Source organism: Carcharhinus amblyrhynchos, chromosome 32 (assembly GCF_965287045.1).
Source record: "Carcharhinus amblyrhynchos chromosome 32, sCarAmb.v2.hapA, whole genome shotgun sequence".
Lineage (NCBI taxonomy): Eukaryota > Metazoa > Chordata > Chondrichthyes > Carcharhiniformes > Carcharhinidae > Carcharhinus > Carcharhinus amblyrhynchos.
The window spans coordinates 14,182,668-14,205,930 of NC_137355.1; the positions used below are offsets into that span (position 1 = coordinate 14,182,668).

At 45.7% G+C, this 23,263-nt stretch overlaps 1 protein-coding gene across 4 annotated transcripts in view; it reads right to left on the reverse strand.

The window, feature by feature from the left end:
* celf6 (CUGBP Elav-like family member 6) overlaps positions 1 to 23,263 on the reverse strand; it is a 691,837-nt gene that overhangs the window by 49,471 nt on the left and 619,103 nt on the right. For all 4 annotated transcript variants that reach the window (XM_080216157.1, XM_080216156.1, XM_080216158.1 and 1 more), the window contains 4 exons: positions 19,094 to 19,237; positions 16,137 to 16,281; positions 13,120 to 13,269; positions 3,801 to 3,863 (listed from right to left, as the gene is read on the reverse strand). In XM_080216157.1, coding sequence (XP_080072283.1) covers positions 3,801 to 3,863; positions 13,120 to 13,269; positions 16,137 to 16,281; positions 19,094 to 19,237 — 502 coding nt within the window. The remainder of the gene's footprint in view (positions 1 to 3,800; positions 3,864 to 13,119; positions 13,270 to 16,136; positions 16,282 to 19,093; positions 19,238 to 23,263) is intronic.

Here is a 23,263-nt window from a genome sequence, read left to right on the forward strand (position 1 = left end):
CCCCTAACCTACACATCATCGGACACCAAGAGTCAAATTAGCATGGCCAATCCATCTAACCTGCACATCTTTTGAAATTAAGGGGCAATTTAGCCTGGCCAGTCCACCTAACCTGCACATCTTGGGGTATTAAGGGGCAATTTAGCCTGGCCAATCCACCTAACCTGCACATTTTTGGACACTAAGGGGCAATTTAGCATGGCCAATCCACTTAACCTCCACATCTTTTGAAATTAAGGGGCAATTTAGCCTGGCCAATTCACCTAACCTGCACATCTTGGGGTATTAAGGGGCAATTTAGCATGGCTAATCCACCTAACCTGCACATTTTTGGAAATTAAGGGGCATTGTAAAGAGTTGCGATATAGCCGGGGCAGCGATCCAACTGAAGGCTCCAGGGGGCTGAATGATTAACTCCCCTTCCTATGTTCGGAGAAAAGACTTGGGACATTGTTACCAGGCGACAAAAATTCAGGAAGCTGTTTGAATTATTGTTAATTTCTGATTGGAATATTAAATCTTTGTGTGGATTGACAGGATGACAGCAGGCTGCTGTCAGACCAGGGATTTTTAATTTCTGCTCATTTCTTTGAAAAGTAGATTGTGGCGTGATGCCCAGCCGATGCCAGTTCTGCCACACGATTACTCAGCTGCAGAGTGCCAACTCCCCCTGGCTCGAGGCAACTGAGGTGTCAAACGGGCTCAGAATGCAACAGACTGCTTTGGTTTCGCTGCACTTTTCTTTACTGTGGCAGTGTGACAATTATTGGGGAGTGGGGGCTGTGGGGAGGAGAGTTTTTCTTCATTTTAATCCAAGGTAAAAAAAAAATCCAGGAGAATTGAATTGCCAAGCCAGTCTTTCGAGGGCCCTCTGGCTCGGTTAGAGTGACTGACGCAGACTGGAGGTGGTCGTGTCAAAGGCTCACTGCACGGGGACCTGGGTTGGATGAAGGATGCACAGAATGAGCTTACAATCTGTTCCACACACCTGTCAGAAAAACGCCAGCTCTCGCTGCCTCAACTTACCAGTCTAAACTTCACTTCTTGTCAAAGCGGAATTCTCTTGATTGTTTTTCTCCTTATTTTGTTTGTTGCCTTCTCTCCTGTTCCCTTCTAGATAATCTGCACAGCCATTCAACCTAACTGACCCCGCCCGGGTACGTGTAAGGCCTGGAATTTCCTGTCCAAGCTTGCCGGCTGGATCTCTGCATCAACTAACGCCCCCCCCCCAGCCTGTTGTGGATACTGGGCTAATCAATGGCTGTGATTGATGGACTTTTGTTAGGTGAAGATCATGGAATCCCTCCAGTGCAGAAGGAGAGCATTTGGCCCATTGGGTTTACACCAACAACAACTCCACCCATTTTCTATCCACTTATTCCCCCTGTTAATGCCCCTGACACTAAGAGGCAATTTAGCATCACCAATGCACCTAACCTGCACATCCTTGGACACTAAGGGACAATGTAGCATGGCCAATGTACCTAAGTGCACATCCTTGGACACTAAGGGGCAATTTAGCATCGCCAATGGACCTAACCTGCACATCCTTGGAAACTAAGGGGCAATTTAGCATGGCCAGTCCACCTAACTGAACATCTTTAGGCTGTGGGAGGAAACTGGAGCATCTGGAGGAAACCCACACAGATACGGGGAGAAGGTGCAAACTCTGCACTGACAGTGACCCGAGGCTGGAATTGAATCCGTGTCCCTGGTGCTCTGAGGTAGCAGTGCTAACTACTGTGCCACCATATGGATATCAAATGATATGGAGCAAAAGTGGGAAAATAGAATTACAATACTGATTAGTCCTGTTATCATGGATTGGCCAAGCTAGTTGAGTGTATAAATAGTGATTTGATAAGACTCCAAACTAAATCAAAAGCATATGGAACAGAAATGGCACATCACAGTCCTCGTGCACACGACTGGCAACATTCAGTTATGCCACAAAGTCAACAATTCTTTCAGATTTGCCGCAAAGTTAGGCATTTTGCTCCAACAACGAGGCTGCCGTAGCCTTCCCCTCACCCACTTCAGTGTCCTTCCAACGTTCTGTCAACTTAACAATACTTTAAGTTCTGGTAATCGATTATTCTGTAGAATAGATCTCACCATTAAACTAATTTCATCATGATCTGGTCATCATTATAATGCCAAGAAAACAGAGCAAGGCTGTCCCATTGGATGTTTCAGTGCATTTATACAGGCAACGGGTCACAATATGTCTCTTCAAGATAGTAGACTCAAATATCCTTTCCACAGTGTGCAAAATCACCCTTAGATTAATGCTTCTCAAAACCTATTTTCACATTTTCTTCCACCCCCTGAAGAGCTGACTCTTGTCTGGGGTTAGGGTCTCACTTGCAATTCACCCCAACCATCACTGTTCGTATCTGAGCCCAGGCTCCAGGTGCCGGAGTCCTACTTGACTAAGAGTGGTGCCTGGCTGAACCCTCACTCGACGCCCCCATCATGTCCCACATAGAAACACTGAGCAACAGCAATCGGGCAGGCATCTTCCCAGATGACCTCTTCCGCTGGTGCAAAGGGCCTGATGGTGAGTGCGGCTCAGTTTAGCTAACGCAACATAGACCATGGATCAAATTTGGAAGCCTTGTAGTCTGCCTGGCTTAACATAACCTCAGAATGATACAGCCCAGAAGGATGACCTTAGGCCCATTGTACCAGTGCTGGTTCTTTGGTAGGGCACACCACTCCTTCACTTTGCCCTTGTACCTTTCTCCTTCAATTAGTTATCCCAATTCTCTTCAGTAAGCCACTATTCCACTTTTGGGAGGTGCCGATCGGGGCAATTCACTGCATAAAAGAACAAACTAGAATCCCTACAGCACCAAAGGAGGCCATTTGGCCCATCATGTTCGCACCGACAACAATCCAATGCAAGCCCTAACCCCATAACCCCATGTATTTAACCTGCTAACCCCAGTTACACTGTTAGTCAATTTAACATGGCCAATTAACCCAACCCACACATCTTTGTGGGAGGAAACTGGAGGAAACCCATGTAGACACGGTGAGAACATACAAACTCCACACAGTGACCCAAGCAGGGTATCGAACCCGGACCCCTGGCACTGTAACGCAGCAGTGATAATCACTGTGCTGCCATGCCACCCAAGTATCCCCATTCAACCCGGATATAATAGAAAAACAAACCCTTTAACCTGATGCCAGACCCTTTCTCACTGCAGCGATTCCCCCAAACCCGTCTCATACAATGTCTACTCGCTATGTTTTAAGTGTATTAATAGTACCACAAGTAGGCTTACATTAACATTGCAATGAAGTTACTATAAAAATCCCCAAGTAGCCACACTCCAGCGCCTGTTCGGGTACACTGAGGGAGAATTTAGTACGGCCAATTTAGTACCCCCAGACTGTGGGTGGAGACCTGAGCACCCGGAGGAGACCCATGCAGACACGGGGAGAATGTGCAGACTCCCCACAGACAGTGACCCAAGTCGGGAATCGAACCTAGGTCCCTGGTGCCGTGAAGCAGCTGTGCTAACTACTGTGCCACCGTGCTGCCCAAATTTTCCCATTCAACCAAGATATAATGGAGAAACGAACCCTTTAACCTGATGACAGAGCCTTTCTCACTGCAGTGATTCCCCTGCTATAACGTTCCCCAGCTATAACGTTACTGGCTTTTACTTATTAACATGACACCAAGTTTGATTTTTTTTCACAACAAAGAGAACCGAGACGAAACAGGTCATTTTTCCAAATCAAACAGAGAAAAATGGCCAAAATTAGGAAGGCAATATATTAATGACCTGTGTAGTGCTGCATGCCAGCGTAAGCTTGCTGTAAGGGGTCGGCCACTGTTGGGCTTTGCGCTGAGGAGAAAAAAAAGGAGGGAAAAGCAGAGAATGAATAAGGCAGATTGGTCAGAGTAAAACACAACAGGGAAGCCATGAACCTCCCCCCCCCTCCGCCGCCCCTCTAAAGCAGAATGGAGCCACAGGGTAAGAGAGAGAGAGAGCAAGCAAGAGAGGAGGAGAGGCCACACCGAAGGCATAGATTTTTTAGCATATCGTAACCACAAGAAAACACAATGCAAGCACGTAATCTAGGAGCACACACACACCACACATGGGTCATCGCACTGGTTTCGATCAGGGGCGAAGGGAGTTGTTTCCCAGATGTTCCTTGTGACCTTGCTGTCTCTGCAGAGATTCCATTGCTGGGATTGCTTCTGGTCCAATATTCAGGAACTGTGGGGTTTGCCAGACCTACTGGTCTTTCCCCACCCATCATTTCCATAGGTTTGTGAACCACACAAATGTAGGAACTGTGGCCTTGGGTCATCCAGTGCACCTTAACATGCTCTTTGTCCCATATAACCTGATACTGAGCAGTGACTCCATTGGTCCAGGCTTCACTCATCAACTTGTCTTTGAACTCATTGCATCTTCATTTGAGGGGGGGGGAGCCATGCTTAACTTTCCACGACTTCTGAATAGAGCAATGGCAGTTGTCACGTTTTTCCTGAGCCAGGTAGTATTTAATTACACAGAGGACAAGATGTGTAGGAGAGAATGGATGGGATTTTACAGCCTTGCTTGGGCGAGACCAGAACTTCTTATCCGAGGTCAACGGAGATTTCCGTTGTGGAACCCTCGCCCGCTCCGATTCCTTGTCGTGTCTGACGGTAGAGTTCCGGTGAATGTTTCAGATGCCTGATTTCAGAATTCTACACATGGGCGCTGATTTAATGCCCATATTCCGAGGGATGAAATGCAAATTGGAATTCCACAGAATTGGAATCAATAGGAACATTCTGAAATTCCATAAAATACCAAAGATCCTTAGACAGCACCTTCCAAACCCATGACCACTTCCATCTGGAAGGACAATCATAGAATCCCTACAGTACAGAAAGAGGCCATTTGGCCCATCAAGTCTGCACCGACCACAATCCCACCCAGGCCCTACTCCCATATCTCTACATACTTATCCATCAATCCCTCTAACCTATGCATCTCAGGATACTAAGGGATAATTTAGCTTGGCCAACCAACCTAACCTGCGCATCTTTGGACTGTTGGAGGAAATCAGAGCTCCTGGAGGAAACCCACGCAGATACGAGGAGAATGTGCAAACTCCACACAGACAGTGACCCAAGCTGGGAATTGAACCCAGGTCCCTGGAGCTGTGGAGCAGCAGTGCTAACCACTGTGCTACCGTGCCCACCCAAAAGGCAGCAGATACATGGGAAAGCCACCATCTGCAAGCTCCCCTCTAAGCCACTCACCATCCTGACTTGGAAATATATTGGCTGTTCCTTCACTGAGTTAAAATCCTGGAATTCTCTCCCTTAATGGCATTGTGGGTCAACCCCTAGCACATGGACTGCAGCGATTCTAGAAGGCAGCTCACCGCCACCTTCTCAAGGGCTACAAGGGATAAACAGCCAGCGATGCCCATGTCTCATAAATGAAATGACATATTGGCTGGAATTTTACTGGAATGCATAACAGCATTCTCTATCGGCCTTGGGCGAGATTGAGCCCCGGGCAGGCGAGGTGGTTAAATTCCACCCATTGGATCTAACAGACCATTGCAATCAACGCCACGCAATTCTTCCAGCTGAGACTTGACAAGAAATACCTCGAGATGTTGTAATCTCGGATTCAAACACGTACTTAAACCGAGTCAATAAAATTTAGCCACAGTGTGCCAGTGGAATAATAGTTACGGAATTATAGCTTAATAACACACAGATTGCACAGCTTAATATTCCACGTGGTGAATCGTAATGATCTACAAGAGGTGGATTTACAGGCTTTTGACATAAAACTTCCGTGTCAGTCATCAGTTTGGAATGAGATTTAAGTTGGAAGCCACCAGTAAAACCCGGAACCTCATTGCCCTCATGTGCTTACAGTTAGAAAAAATTATTAACCTCAACTTGCACTCAAATAGTCACTCAGATGTTCTAATATTACATCATGAATTCAGAAATGAAGTCCTTATTGGAGTGCATACCTGAAATCAAACACCTAAAATGTAACTAAGCTGTTCCCCTGTTACATGTATGTATATTTGCATATATGGACATAAGGTTTATTCATTATTATCCAAGGGAGCCTGTGTATGCTTAGTCCTGTTTGTGTCAGTCTACACAGAGTTTTCATTTTAAGATATTTTTCGCCTATGCGCACTTATATTTAAGAGTTAGACTGTAGGGGTTAACTACCTGCTAAGGTAAACAGTTGTAGCGAACTGGGCTACACCCACTTTCGAGTGCAAAGCCCATATGAAGGAAAACATCGAGGAAGCAAAGGAAAATGCCCTAGCCCGCCAGGCAGCCAAAGGACTGCCTTACAATCCGCCTGGTTGGAAGAAGCAATCCGGATGTGCAGACTAGGAGCACCTATGGATGGCACGGCACCACAGTGGTTAGCACTACTGCCTCACAGCGCCGGGGGCCTGAGTTCGATTCCAGGCTTGGGTCACTGCCTGTGCGGAGTCTGCACGTTCTCCCCATGTCTGCGTGGGTTTCCTCCGGGTGCTCCGGTTTCCTGTCACAGTCCAAAGACGTGCAGGTTAGGTGCATTGACCCGATGAAGTGTGGCAACTGGGGGATTTTCACAGTAACTTCATTGCAGTGTTAATGTAAGCCTTACTTGCAACATTAATAAATAAACTTCAAAAAAGCTTTGAGTCTGACAGAAGATCTGCAGAAGGTGCAAAATGAGTGTACATGGGAAGAAAAATGGACATGGTTGGAAAAAAGTTATGGGGAGACGGTATGTATATTGGCAATGGTAATGAAGTGTAAGTTTATTTATTGTTGTCATAAATAGGCTTACATTAACACTGCAATGAAGTTAGTGTGAAAATCTCCTAGTGGCCACACTCTGGCGCCTGTTTGAGTTCATTGGGGGAGAATTTAGCACGTCCAATGCACCTAACCAGCACATCTTTCAGACTATGGGAGGAAACCCACGCAGACACGTGGAGAATGTGTAAACTCCGTGTAGACAGTGACCCAAGCCGAGGATCGAACCTGGGTCTCTGCTGCTGTGAGGCAGCACTGTGCTACTGTAGCAGAAATGGAACACTTTCAGCAGCCTTGTGACTGAGAAGAGAGATTGGGCGTCTGATTTGTAATAAAGTTGGAGAATAAATATTTTAAACAGCAGTAGAGTATCAGTCCCTCTGAGGTGCTGGCATATCAATTCACTGAATCTGGTCAATTTTTATGCCATCAAACCAATGCATGTCTAATTGAAATCCATTCTGGTGTTTCTTCCCCAGCACTGCTTGATAACAGTAATTGTTCGTTTTGTCAATACCTGGCCATGCTTAGTTTTACAACCATTATGGAATAGAAGCTGAGCAGCTCAATCATATTTTCTTTACATGTTTGGACGGAGAAGACAGAAATTTATTTCAAGTTGGTAGTCTATCTTTAATCAAGCAATCCATCCACACACATCTACATCAATAAATCCATCTGGGTTCTGTCTTGCCTTGCCTCCAATTATCAAAGTAATATATTTATCTATCTTGACAATCTGTCCAGTCTGACCATTCATCTAATCATCCATCCATTAATCTATCCAGGTAATTCAGCACAGCAGCGTTCAGTCAAGGCTTCCCATATGCCTATTTTTCTATTTAGTACATCTATCTCTCCAAACTATCTATCTGATCTACACATCTGTCTCGCCAGTGCAATATCATCGAGGCTTCCACTTTTCCATCTGACAATTCATCTAGGTATTCTATTTAACCAGTCATTCCTTAATGTGGTTATTCCATCCATTTTCTATTTATTTCCTTATGAGCTTCTTCCTGAGGGAGAACTATCCCTCCCCTCCCTCCCCGTCTATCTCCGTAAGACCATTAAGCACAGGGCAAAATTAGACCATTTAGCCTATTGGGTCTGTCCCTTTAGTCTGTCAAAATTGTCCCTTAGTGACCAAAGGTGTGTCGGTTAGGGTGATTAGTGGGGTAAATGTGTAGGGTTACAGGGGGGGGGACCTGGATAAGGAGCTCTGTCCGAGAGGCAGTGCAGACTTGATGGGTCAAATGGTCTCTTTCTGCACTGTTTGGTTCTATTTGATCCTGCAACAGAAAAAGAACGGCAGTGTCGTGGATGGTCTGGGTCTTGGGGGGGGGAATTTGCAGATAAGACATAGGAGCAGAATTAGGCCATTCAGCCCATCGGGTCTGCTCTACCATTCAATCATGGCTGATAAGTTTCTCAGCCCTATTCTCCCACCTTTTCCCCGCCACCTTTGATCCCCTTGCCAGTCAAGAACCTATCTATTTCTGTCTTAAAGACACTCAATGACCTGGCCTCCATAGCCTTCTGTGGCAATGAATTCCACAGATTCACCACCCTCTGGCTGAAGAGATTCCTCCTCATCTCGGTTCTATCGGTTTATTCTGAGCCTGTGCCCTCAGATCCTAGACTCTCCGACTAATGGAAACATCTTCCCAACGTCCACGCTATCCAGGCCTTTCAGTATTCTGTAAGGTTCATTAAGATCCCACCCTCATCCTTCGAAACTCCACTGAGTGCAGACCCAGAGTCCTCAAGCACTCCTCATGCATGAAGCCAAGGCGAGGATGCGAGGAAGAACTTTTTAACCCAGAGGGTGATGATGGCCTGGGATGCATTGCCTGGGAGGGTGGTGGAGGCGGGATGCCTCACATCCTTTGAAAATATCTGGATGAGCGCTTGGCGTGTTGTTAAATTCAGGGCTATGGGCCAAGTGCTGGCAGATGGAATTGGGTGGGAGTTGAGGTGTTTCTAATCTGTCAGTGTGGACTCGATGGGCCGGAGGGCCTCTTCTGTGCCGTATGGCTCTATGATTCTATGATCCGCACTTGGAATACAAAGTTCAATTCTGGTCGCCACACTACCAGAAGGATGTGGAGGCTTTAGAGAGGGTACAGAAAAGATTTACTAGGGTGCTGCCTAGTATGGAGGGTATTAGCTATGAGGAGAGGTTGGGGGAACTTGGTTTGTTCTCACTGGCATGATGGAGGTTGAGGGGAGACCTGATAGAAGTCTACAAGATTATGAGTGGCGTGGACAGAGTGGATAGTCAGAAGCTTTTTCCTAGGGTGAAAAAGACAATTATTAGGGAGCATAGGTTTAAGGTGCAAGGGGCCACTTTTAAAAGAGATGTACGAGGCAAGTTTCTTTGCACAGAGGATGCCTGGAACTCATTGCTGGGGGAGGTAGCGCAAGCAGATACGATAGTGACTTTTAAGGGGCGTCTTGACAAATACATGAATAGGATGAGAATAGCAGGATATGGTCCCCGGAAGGGTTAGGGGTTTTAGTTCAGTCAGGCAGCATGGTCAGTGCAGGCTTGGAGGGCCGAAGGGCCTGTTCCTGTGCTGTAATTTTCTTTGTCCTTGTTCTTCGAAGCCTTTTATTCCCGGGATCATTCTCGTGAACCTCCTCTGGATCCTCTCCAAAGCCAGTGCATCCTTCCTTAGATACGGGGGCCCAAAATTGCTAACAATATTCTCTCAGCCTACCCATTCAGCTGCGTGTCTACCTGACTAACTATCTAGATGTTCTTTCGTCTATTTATTTAATCCATTTATCCATCCCCCGCTTCGACAGCTAATATATCTACAAAGCCATCCACTTCTAAAAAAATAATACACGGGTACAAATCAAAGTAGACAAGCAACTAGACCAGATCATAGATCATTAATCGTGACTGACCAAAACTTTTCTGCACCAAAACAGCTGCTGGCTACAAAATACGCTCAAACTCTGCTGACATCTAACCTCAATTACTTTTGAGCAAATAAATTCTGTCTAATTATACCATTTAAAAATCCATTTGACTGATAGTTTCTATTTTAATGAGATGCAATTGCATTCCATCGCTGCAATTTTGTGCTCAATGATTGTAATTATAGAAGAGTTCTAAGTTGTATTAGTGGGTTTATGAAAATGAACACATCTTATTAAACTGAGCCAAGCATAGCTGGGTAACTTCACAGAAAGTGGAAAACAAGTGCAAACTTGAATAATGAAGGGAAATTGCTCTGCCTTAATTAAAAATTACACGTCTTAGTAGAACCAGCCCAAACACATTGGCGCATGTACATCCAGCATTCTCGAGAGTTCGGGCAGGCTATCATTTGCCTGAGGCGACTTCCAGCCAATTGGACTCGAGTGGGAGCCAATGCTACCTTAAAGGGACACATCGACTCTTGTCGTTTAAGATGGAGAGTCTTGTTTATTTTTTAATTGCATGGAAAGTATTACCTTGGGTAGGATTTTCTGGCCATGCTTGCCCCAAAAGTGGAAAATCCAGCAATTTAGCGTGGCCAATCCACCCATCTTGCATATGTTTGGACTGTGGGAGGAAACCAAAGCACCTGGAGGAAAACTCACGCAGGCATGGGGAAAAACATGCAAAGTCTACACAAACAGTCACCTGAGGCTGGAATTGAACCCAGGTCCCTGGGGCTGCGAGCCTGCAGTACTAACCCACTGTGCCATTCCAATGGACTTATCTTAAGCTAGACGTAAGTGGGATCTAATGACAAACCAAAGGGACATCTCAGCAATCCCCTGATACTAAGGGACAATTTAGCATGGCCAATCCACCTAACCTGCACATCTTTTAGGATATTAAGGGGCAATTTAGCATAGCCAATCCACCTAACCTGAACATTTTTGGACAGTAAGGGGCAATTTAGCATGGCCAATGCACCTAACCCCCACATCTTTGAACTGTGAAAGGAAACTGGAGCACCCGGAGAAAATCCACACAGACAGGGGGGAAACATGCAGACAGTGACCCAAGGCCGGAATCAAACCCAGGTCCCTGGAGCTATGACGTAGCAGCGTAGCCCATTCGTTTACCCAAAAATTTTGCGTCACATTACATCAGTAGCTGTTAAGTTTCAGAGATTCTGACGTCAAGAAAGGCACTATGCAAATGCAAATCTTACTTTGCAATTTTTTTCTGCTACACTTTTATTCTTGAAGGTGGCAGGTTCATGGTGAGAGGAATAATGAAGTGTTTTTGAATTTGGGGTTTTAAATCGTGTGTTGTTAAGCTAAACAACCGGTGTCAGACTGGTCATTCCAAGATGCAGGAAGCCCATTTCAGGCGAAGAGTGTTGAGTGGGTGTTTTTATTGGGACTTTGTGATCTGGAGCCATAGAATCCCTGCAGTGTAGAAGGAAACCATTGGGCCCATCTAGTCTGCAACAACAACAATCCTGCCCAGTCCCTATCCTCGTAGCCTCACATATTTATCCTGCTAACCCCACTGACACTAAGGGGCAATTTAGCATGGCCAATCAACCTAACCCGCACATCTTTGGAATGTGGGAGAAAACCAGAGCACTCAGAGGAAAACCATGCAGACCATGGGAAGAACATGCAGACTCCACACAGACAGTGACCTAAGGCTGGAATCGAACCTGAGTCAAGGCACAGTGAGGCAGCAGTGCTAACCACTATGCCACCCTGTCTTTCTCTGTCTCCCTATATTGTCATCAATCTCTCTGTAATGCACTCACTAAGTTAGGCGGTTATAAAGGCAAAATACCATGGATGTTGGAATCTGAACCAAAAACAGAAAATGCTGGAAAATCTCATCAGGTCTGACTGCATCTGTGGAGAGAGAATAGAGCCAACATTTCAAGCTCTGATGAAGGGTCATCCAGACTCAAAATGTTGGCTCGATTCTCTCTCCACAGATGCTGTCAGACCTGCTGAGATTTTCCAGCATTTCTGTTTAATTTAGGCGGTTGTGAGTTTTAAATAAAAAGAAAAGCAATGGTTTGCACTTGTAGATTGAAAGTAACACATCATCATGCATTCTCTAGTCACAATGCTTTACACATTGGTGCCAAAACTGGTTCCTCCCTGCCCCCTATTACTGCAGTGTACCTTCTTCTCCACTTTCCTCCTTTTGGAGAAAAATTAAATAAGGGAAGAAACCATTGCTCTATCCTCTGACCCTGAAAAGCAAATTCTGTGCAGAGCATCAAACCGTGAGCAGACAAAATTCCTCGCACAAGTTTCCTGATGCAGAATGACCACAGCTACTGCACTGCTAATGGGAATATTATACAAAAGTGCCCTTATGATGGCATGCTTTGATATATCGTTTATGATCCCAGGCATTTTGGAATGGCTTTACCGAGCCATGTGGCTGGTCTGTCTGGATATTTGGGATGTCGAGACAGTCAGGTGTGCCGACAAAAGTTCCAATCGTTCTTTTCACCAGATGATGGGGCACTGACATGGGCATGCATTCACTATATTATACTGTAACCAATGGTAACATTGGGATCTGTTATAAAGTAACCAATGGTAACACTGGAATCTGTTACGATGTAACCAATGGTAACACTGGAATCTGTTATAATGATGTAACCAATGGTAAGACTGGAATCTGTTATAATGTAACCAATGGTAACACAGGACTCTGTTTTAATGTAACCAATGGTAACATTGGAATCTGTTACAATGTAACCAATGGTAACATTGGAATCTGTTATAATGTAACCAATGGTAACATGCTATGTGGGTCAGCTGACCCAGTAGATACTGTAACCAATGGCAAAGTGATGTGGTGGTCAGCTGACCAGCTGACCCGGTATAAATGGAAAGCAGATGGAGGTTGTGTGGCCATGGAAGTGGCCCCAAGTGTTGGTGTAATGGAGTTTCTTTATTAAACCATCTTCTTTGATTTACATTGTGGAATTAGTTCTTTTGTTGCTTTTAATAGAAGTGTCTGTACTGCCGGATAAGCAGCCTATTGTCAGAATTTCTTGTTTCCAATGCACCATGGAAATGCAGAACATCTGGACGCAGGATCGGAAGAATCCACACTCATTTATCTACAGATGTTTCATGGACTAATTACCCTGCGGCATCTGTCCCGTCTCTCGCTCGCTCTCTCGCAACTTGCTCTTCGGTCTTGACTCAGAGATACCAGGGAAGGTTTCATTGTACTGCTCAACTCCACTTCTGACCCAATGTGCATTCTTCTGCTTTAGAATTGCAGTCTCATAGCCACCCCTCAACACCCCGCCCCCGAAATCAAGTGCCCGTAAATGTGTGACGGGTTTCCTTGCACGCACCTGGGTATGGATGGATGCCATTGGCGTAGATGGTGTCTGATGCTGGTTGCCCGTTGGTCTGTGGTGGCATGGCACTGAACCCATTGACCCCAATGGGCGTAGCTATGCTGGGTACAGCAGCTGCGTTGATGCCCGGGGGTGTACTGGTGCCTATAGAGGAAAATGAACAACAATCTGTGAAGAAAATACACTCCCGTAAATGGAGGCCTGAAGCAAAACTGGGCTCTTTATTTACAGTGGCTGCCGTTCACCCCCTTACAAGGCCATAGGCTCCAATGATGGACAGGAATTTAAGATAGAAAATGTCACATTGCTTTCCTCGTGTGAGCTAAATTGAGACCACGGCCTACTCCCAAGTAGCAGAATTACCATTGAACTGGAGCCAAGCCAAGCAAGGGAGATATCTGGAGCAATGTTTTCAACATAATTTAATAATATTAATGCAAAGCACAAAGTCAGACACATTTAGTTGCTACTTGTAATTAAATATTGAAGGGGTTCGCTGGTTGTAGTGGAAAATAGCAAGGTTTTTTTTTGTTATTTATTTATTAGTGTCACAAGTTGGCTTACATTAACACTGCAATGAAGCTACTGTGAAAATCCCCTGGTCATCACACTCCGGCGCCTGTTCGCGTACACCGAGGGAGAATTTAGCACGGCCAATGCATCTAACCAGCACATCTTTCAGACTGTGGGACGAAATTGCCTCACAGCACCAGGGACCCGGGTTCAATTCCAGCCTTGGATCACTGTCTGTGCGGAGTCTTGTTGTTCTCTCCATGTCTGCCTGGGTTTCCTCCAGGTGCTCCGGTTTCCTCCCACAGTCCAAAGATGTGCAGGTTAGGTTGATTGACTCTGCTAATTTGCCCCTTAGTGTCCTGGGATGTACAGGTTAGGTTGATTGACCATGCTAATTTGCCCCTTAGTGTCCAAAGATATTAAGATTAGGTGGATTGGCCATGCTAAATTGTTGATTTCCCAAGATGTGTAGGATTGGCCATGATAAGTTACCCCACAGTGTCCAAAGATGTGCAGGTTTGGTGGATTGACCATGCTAAATTGCCCCTTTGTGTGCCAGGATGTGTGGGTTAGGGGTAATTAGGGGTAAATACATGGGGTTACGAGAACAGGGTGGCAGGGGATTGGGATGCTCTGTCAGAGAGTTAGTGCTGATTTAACAGGCTGAATGGCCTCCTTCTGCACTGTAGAGCTTCTATGAATCTATGATACGCCAGTGATATATCTGGCACCTATTTGGATAAACTGAGGGAGAATTTAGCAAGGCCAACCTATCCAACTAACACATCTTTCAGACTGTGGGAGGAAGCTAGAGAACCTGGAGGAAAACCCCACAGGCACGGGGGAGAAAACACAGACTCCACACGGACAGTGACCCGAGACGACAATCGAACCCGGGTCCCTGGGGCTCTGAGACAGCAATGCTAACCCACTGTGCCACCCTTATAGTCCCACTGAACTGGAGGCAGGCTGAGCAAAGGAGGAACCTTGAGCAATGTTTTCAATGTAAGATAACAATATTAAAGCAAAGTACAAAGTTAGACGTGTTTAGTTGCTACACAGAATTAAATAGTGAAGGGATTCACCAGCTGTAGTGAAAATAACAAGGTCTTTATAAATGCATTTATGATGACAGTACAAGCAACTCCTATCAGCAATCTTGTTCTTTCAGCAGTAATTTGCTCTTAGTAGATTCCTGCCTGTGTTTATTGAACACTAGCATTGTTGAATACAAGACATGATGCTGGCAGAGCAGGCTCAAAGGGCTGAATGGCCTCCTCCTGCATGTATTCTCAGTGCTTCATCTCTACAATGCCTGTCTAGACCACATCGGTTAGCCATTTTGATTTTTTATTTCGCTGAGGGGTTGGGCCAGTGTTTGTTGTCCCATCCCTTATTGCCCTTGAACTGAATGGCTTACTACTTTTGGGGGGAACAATTGAGAGTCAACCACATTGCTGTGGCTTTGGAGTCACATGTAGGCCAGACCAGGTAAGGACGGCAGATTTCCTTCCCTAAAGGGACATTAGTGAACCAGATGGGTTTTTATTGACAATCAGTGATGGTTTCATAGTCATCATTAGACTTGAATTCAAATTTCAACAACTACCATGGTGGGATTTGAACCCGGGTCCCCAGAGCATTACCCTGGATTACTCGTCCGGTGACAATACCACTATGACACTGCCTACAACTTGAAGAGAATACAATATACATTTAACAAAATGATACTGAGACTTTGGACATTAAGGGGAAATTTACCATGGCTGATCCACCTAACCTGCACAACTTTGGACACTAAGGGATAATTTACTGTGGCTAATCCCACCTAACCAGCACATGTTTGGACACGAAGGGACAATTTAGCATGGCCAATCCATCTAACCTGCACATCTTTGGACATGAAGGGACAATTTAGCATGGCCAATCCATCTAACCTGCACATCTTTGGACATGAAGGGACAATTTAGCATGGTCAATCCACCTAACCAGCACATGTTTGGACACAAAGGGACAATTTAGCATGGTCAATCCACGTAACCAGCACATGTTTGGACTCGAAGGGACAATTTAGCATGGTCAATCCATCCAACCAGCACATCTTTGGACACAAAGGTGCAATTTAGCATGGTCAATTGACCTAACTAGCACATGTTTGGACATGAAGGGACAACTTAGCATGGTCAATCCATCTAACCTGCACATCTTTTGACACTAAGGAGCAATTTAGCACGGTCAATCCACCTAACCTGCACACCTTTTGGACTGTGGGGGGAAACCAGAGCACCCAGAGGAAACCCGTGCAGGCACTGGGAGAATGTGCAAACTCTGCACAGATAGTGACCCGAGACCAGGATCGAACCCAGGTCCCTGACGCTGCGAGGCAACAGTGCTAACCACCCTGCTGCTTGATCTCAATTGGAATCGCCACAACCCCTGAGAAACCTGTGTTGGGGGAGGGAGCGAAAATGGGATTCTGGCATGGGTCAGTGACGTACCTGATGATGGCGTCATTGGCGTTGCTACTAGTCCGTTCACATTGAAGGCTGCCATCTGCTGCATTTGTGCTGCTGCAATTGCAGCCATGGGATTCAAGTAAGTTCCCTGTGCTGCTGCCATGAGAGCTGCTTGTTGCTGCATTAACTGAAAGAGAACAGAAACAAGACTTTCAACACTGCACGTTTCGCTGGGAGGGTGGGTGCTTATGTTGTGCATTAACCAGACAATGCACGGTGAGTACTCAAATCATCTAAGGTTTCATTACATGCTATCAAGGAGAAAAGATACAGTGAATTTCACTGTGGTGTTCTGTTGATTCATACAGATAATTAACAGTTATAATTAATTACAACAAATGAGAGAGCAAGTTTATAATCCTTCATTTGCATACATTGTCCACCAATCATAGCATAGCTTTTTGCCCTTTCTTATTCCACAGAAAACCGTCTCCTTCATTAGTGTAATATGTCAATGTAACAATTTTAATCAGGCAGTTGAGCTTGGCTTGCTTGACTATGAACTTCCTGATTAAGGTTCAAATCGGGGAGCCCCAGGCTCTATATTTAAATAGGAGTGTCAATTCCTCTGGCACTCCAGATGCAGACTGCACATTGAGAGCACTCTGTATGGTATTGTTGGATCTTGTAAATAAAGGAATTTTGGTGAAGGGACTTCCACCTTCGAGGACTTATTACAGTCAATATATATTGTTGGTATTTGTCACGGTAACTTGTTTTTGTTCCATTTCGTGGCCAAAGCTCGGAACACAGTGTTTACGAAACTGACACAAGTTTTAGATTAGCCGTTTATCCTGAATACACAACTGCTGGCCTCACTAAAGGCCATGTTGATTTTTTTTCCATCCTCGCTGACAGAGTTGCCTGATTGTTGTAACTTAATTTTTTACACCAGTACCTGCAGTTTTTAATTGCTTTTAACTACAGTTTCACAGCAACCTCATGGTGCTTTATTTGAAGTGAGCATCCTTAATCTTGCAGAAAAAAGTGAGTTAAATATTTGGCCATAGCAGCAATTGCAACTTAGTTTCCACACTTACATTTTGGTTGATGCCTATGAGTGTGCCCCAGAAGCAGGACCCAATGCACTGTGAAACAGGGAATCTCTTCTCCATGTCTGGCAAGGAGAATCCAGCCTGTTCCCCCACCCTCCCCTACTCCCGACACTGACAACCTTCCCCTCAATCCAGCTACATCTCAGCTAGAAATGCTATCAAGAGGGGGTTTTAGTTACTCTGGGGCACAAGGGAGTCCGTATATATGGAAAGGGACATGAAGAAACAGTGGATACTGATGATTAAGGGGGCTGGGCAGAATGAGCTTCATTATACTGGTTCAACTGATGGGCCAGGCTGAAGCAAATGATTATGGAGTATAGAGAACAAAAAAAAAGAGAAGTACTGGGTGGAGCTAGGCTTACACAGAGAAATCAAAGCTCAGTTGCTGTTTGGAATTGTTGGAGAGAAATGCTTCTCTTTCTCTCCCTGGATTTGGAGATTTGATTCTGTAAAAAAAATCAGTCTCTTTCTTTGAGATTCTGCAATTTGGGGGTGTATCTTTCTCTGGAGGTTGTTGTGTAGGAGACAGAAGAGATATATCTTTCTGCATCTGCCCAGATACAGCACATATCTGTTTTTGTGCCTAAAAAAGGGATTGATGTCTATGAAGATACTGCTTACATTGGAACTTTGGAAATGGATAACTGGTAAGAATTATACCTTGTCATGTGTAAGTATTTCCAATTGGTAAAATATACACAAAATTCTTTTTATTATATTTTAATTGTATTGTGAAACATAAAGTTTGTTTTATAAAAGTTTTAAATCTGTTAGATGAATGCTGCTTATTTAGAATGGAAACATTGATAAAAATTAAATTAGAAAAGCTCCCTAGTGGGTCATTTGAATCATACCTGGAGTGAAACATCTTATACTCACCCTAATGCCAAAATCTAAAAATTTTGGGGTCCAGAACATGCCCTGGTTTTTTTCAAAAGGTTATTTAGTAGTGTCACAAGTAGTGTCACATTAACACTGCAATGAAGTTACTGTGAAAATCCCCTCGTTATCACACTCCGGCGCCTGTTTGGGTACACTGAGGGAGAATTTAGCATGGCCAATGTACCTAACCAGCATGTCTTTCAGACTGTGGGAGGAAACTCTCGCAGATACGGGAAGAACTCCACATGGACAGTAATCCAAGGCCGGAATCGAACCCGGGTGCTGGCCAATGCACTTAACCAGCACGACTTTCGGATTGCGGGAGGAAACCGGAGCACCCGGAGGAAACCCACGCAGCTGTGGGAAGAACGTGCAGACTCTGCAGACAGTGACTCAAGCTGGGAACTGAACCTGTGTCCCTGGCACTGTGAAGCATTAGTACTAACTACTGTGCCACCGTGCCGCCCTGGAGTTTCTAACCTGGACCCTAACACTGGCCCAGATACCAGGTGTACAGAGCACACTTAGTAATTTGTCAATTGTCTTTTCTTAATGAAAGAGCACTAGGGAAACTGGAGCGATTTGCAAATTAAAACAGAAGGTTAATTGGTAGTCTGATAGAAAGGTTCAGGATTGCAAATTGTTTTGCCAATTAAAAGTGATGCCCATTGATCTGAGAGCTGGTACAACAAAGTTTAGCACTGAGGGATCAAAGGGAGATGTTGGAAGGAATTTCTCAAACACAGGGGGCTGTTGGTACAGGAAGCACAATTCCAGAGAGAGGGAAAAGACTAATCCATAAAGCAACTGGTGTGAAATAGATACATTTTTCAGAGGGATGGCATGACAGTGATGGGCTGAATGTCCTCCGGTCCATTGATCCAGGGCTGTGAAGTCCCTGGCATGAAGGATCAAAATAAACTCATCATGCCATCTGCGCCTGATTTAGTGGACTGTGGTGTTGGCGTATTGAGGCTGGCAGGTGGCTGGTTTACCTACCGCTTGAGTGTATGCTCCGTATGCGCCAAACTGGATTGCCATCGGATTAAAGATGCCAAGCTGCCCTGCCATCTGGTGCATGCGCCGCAGAGTGCGCTCCTTATCCGTGTCTGCAAATTTCACCACCAGACTGGACGATGCGCCCTGGAAGAGAGGAGAGAAAGGGATATCGAACATAGAACACTACAGCACAAACAGGCCCTTCGGCCCACAAGTTGCGCCGATCATATCCATACCTACCAGGCCTATCTATAACCCCCAATCCCATTAAAATCCCATATACTCATCTAGAAGTCTCTTAAAAGACCCCAGAGAGTGCGCCTCTACCACCACCGACGGCAGCCGATTCCACTCACTCACCACCCTCTGAGTGAAAAACTTACCCCTTCAGCAGGGCAGGAACACCTTGGCTGGCTGTTTGGACTCCTGTCCACTTTGCAGCTCTGCGGAGTTACAAGTTTTAAAGTTTATTTATTCACAGGCTTACATTAACACTGCAATGAAGTTACTGTGAAATTCCCCAAGTCACCACACTCTGGCACCTGTTTGGATACATTGAAGTCACAAACCAACCGACTCAAGAACAGCTTCTTCCCTGCTGCCATCAGACTTTTGAATGGACCTACCTCGCATTGAGTTGATCTTTCTCTACACCCTAGCTATGACTGTAACACCACATTCTGCACTCTCTCCTTTCCTTCTCTATGAACGGTATGCTTTGTACAGCGCACAAGAAACAATACTTTTCACTGTATACTAATACATGCGACATTAATAAATCAAATCAAACCACACTGAGGGATAATTTAGCATGGCCCATGCACCTAACCAGCACGTCTTTCAGACTGTGGGAGGAAACCCACGCAGACACAGGGAGAACATGCAAACTCCACACAGTCACGCGAGGCCGGAATTGAACCCTGGTGCCATGAGGTAGCAGTTCTAGCCACTCTGCTCCCTTGCCACCCTATCTGACTAACCTCCCCCCTCCCCCTGCTCTTGACCCCGGGGGTTACCCCCAACTATCCCTCATCCACTTACCCGACTAACCCTCCAACTGCTACCTTGACAGGATTGGAATTGAACCTGGGTCGTTGGCACCGTGAGGCAGCAGCGCTAACCACGGTGCCACCCCAATACTTCAAGTGCTACTTTTCCTTTCCCATTTGAGAAACGCAAGAGACTTTTGGCAACGACATGCTCAAGGATCAATTGCAGAATATCACACGGTTAGAGTGAACACTGGTGCTTTGAGGCTTAAGTACTGAAGATCGATAGCTTAATACATTGCAGTGAAATATGACCCTCTCTAACTTCGCTTCACCACCTGCCCGTGTTTGCAGCCAGGTTTTTTTTAATCCAGGCTGCCTCTTTCTCTTTGTACTTTTTTGACGTAAATCAGATACTCCCTCAAAATGATTGAGTCTCATGGTTGTGAGAAGTAATGGCAGTGGCCAACTGGGAGAACCCATATAGATCAGAGAGGGCTTTAATGTAAGAAACACACTAGACAAAAGGCTATGATGCACATTCATACCAGGCCATCAATGATATTGGCCGTTCCTCAATGCATCTTGCCATCACATGCAAGTTAATGCGTTTTTCACTAGCTGCGTTTTTTTGTTCTTCATCCGTTTGTGGGACATGGGCTTCGCTGGCTGGGCCAACATTTGTTGCCTATTCCTAATTGCTTGAGGGCAGTTGAGAGTCAACCACATTGCTGTGGCTCTGGAGTCACATGTAGGTCAGGCCAGATAAGGGCAGCAGATTTAGGGGCGCAGCACGGTGGTTAGCACTGCTGCCTCACAGCGACAGGAACCTGGGATCCATTCACGGCTTGGGTCGCTGTCTGTGTGGAGTTTGCATGTTCTCCCTGTGCCTGCGTGGGTTTCCTGCGGGCGCTCCAGTTTCCTCCCACAGTCCAAAGACATGCTGGTTAGGTGGATTGGCCATGCTAAATTAGCCCTTAGTGTCCAAAGATGTGCAGATTTGATGCAGAATGTAGTGTTACAATTACATCAGGATATAGAGAATGATCAGCTTAATATTAATTTGATTTGAGTTGAGTTTGCATGTTCTCCTGTATCTGCATGGGTTTCCTCCGGGTGCTCCGGTTTCCTCCCACAGTCCAAGGATGTGTGAGTTAGGTGGATTGGCCATGCTAAATTGCCCCTTAATGTCAGGGGAACTAGCTAGGGTAAATGCATAGGGTTACGTGGATAGGGTGGGATTGTGGTTGGTGCAGACTCGATGGGCCAAATGGCCTCCTTCTGCACTGCATGATGCTACGATTCCCTTCTCTGAAGGACATTAGTGAACCAGATGGGTTTTTACAACAATCGACAATGGTTTCATTCACGGTCATCAGTAGATTCCTAATTCCAATGTTTTATTTAATTCAAATTCCACCATCTGCCGTGGTGGGATTCAAATCCGGATCCCCTGAACATTTGCTGAGTTCATGGATTAATGGTCCAGCAATAGTACCATGAGGCCATCGCCTCCCTGAAGTTGGTAGCACTCCCATTTCTGAGTTGGAAGCTTGTGGGATACAAACAAAACTCCATTCACTGCAGCTGAAGGATTTGTCAATAGAAATCTAGCCCAAACACTCCAGTGCACAATGAGAAGGTGCAGTACTGGTGAAGGTGCTGTGGGCAGGAAACGGGATAGGGGTTAAATTCCAAAGAGAGATTACATCTACAAGGGTGAATCCTGGGGATTTAGAAGGAGATGGAGGGACCCGCTCATAGCCTTCAAGGTATTAAGGCAGGTGTTGTTTATAATATATATAAATGACCTGGAGGAAAATGTTGATGATCTGAATCGGAAATTTATAGACGATACAAACACTGGGGGAATAGCAGATAGTGAGGAGGATTGTTAGAGGATATAAAATCAACTGGAGACCCGGGCCGAACGATGGCAGATGGAATTTAACCTGGACAAATGTGAGGTGATGCAATTTGGAAGGTCTACAGCAGAAGGACAGTAAATGGTAGAGCCCTTGGAAATATTAGCATACAGCGAGATCGCGGCATGCAGATCTGCAGTTCTCTGAAGGTGGCAACTCAGGTGGACAAGGTGGTGAAGAAGAACATAAGAACATAAGAAATAGGAGCAGGAGTAGGCCATCTGGCCCTTCGAGCCTGCCCCGCCATTCAATAAGATCATGGCTGATCTGTCGTGGCTCAGTTCCACTTTCCCGCCCTCTCCCCATAACCCTTAATCCCCTCTCTTATCAAAAACCCATCAACCCGCTTCTTAAAAATATTTAGCGAGGCAGCCTCCACCACTTCAACGGGCAGAGAATTCCAGAGATTCACCACCCTTTGAGTGAAGAAGTTCCTCCTCAACTCCGTTCTGAACTGCCCCCCCTTTATCTTGAGGCTGTGCCCCCTAGTCCTACTGTCTTTTTTGAGCGGGAAGAGTCTTTCCACCTCTATCCTATCCATCCCATTCATCATCTTATACGTCTCAATGAGATCTCCCCTCATTCTTCTAAACTCTAACGAGTACAAGCCTAGTTTATTCAGCCTCTCCTCATAGCTCAACCCCCTCAACTCCGGTATCAGCCTAGTAAACCTCCTCTGCACTCCCTCCAAGGCCAAAATATCCTTGCGCAGGTGCGGCGCCCAAAACTGCACACAGTACTCCAGCTGCGGCCTCACCAATGCCCTATACAGCTGCAGCAAGACCTCCCTACTTTTATATTCAATCCCCCTCGCTATGAAGGCCAGCATCCCATTCGCCTTCCTGACCACCTGCTGCACCTGCAGGCTGGGTTTTTGCGACTCATGCACAAGGACCCCGAGGTCCCTCTGCACCGTCGCCTGCTGCAGTTTTTCGCCACGTAAGTAATAGTCCTTCCTACCATTCTTCCTACCAAAGTGGACCACCTCACACTTGCCAACATTAAATTCCATTTGCCATTTCCTGGCCCATTCGCCCAGCCTATCTAGATCCTTCTGCAGACTCTCCACACCCTCCGCACAATTTGCCTTTCCCCCAATCTTGGTGTCATCAGCAAATTTCGACACCCTACACTCGGTTCCCTCCTCCAGATCATCTATATAAATGGTAAATAGCTGAGGCCCCAGCACCGACCCCTGGGGCACCCCACTAGTCACCAACCGCCAGGTATTCTGCCCTTCATCGGTCAGGATGTTG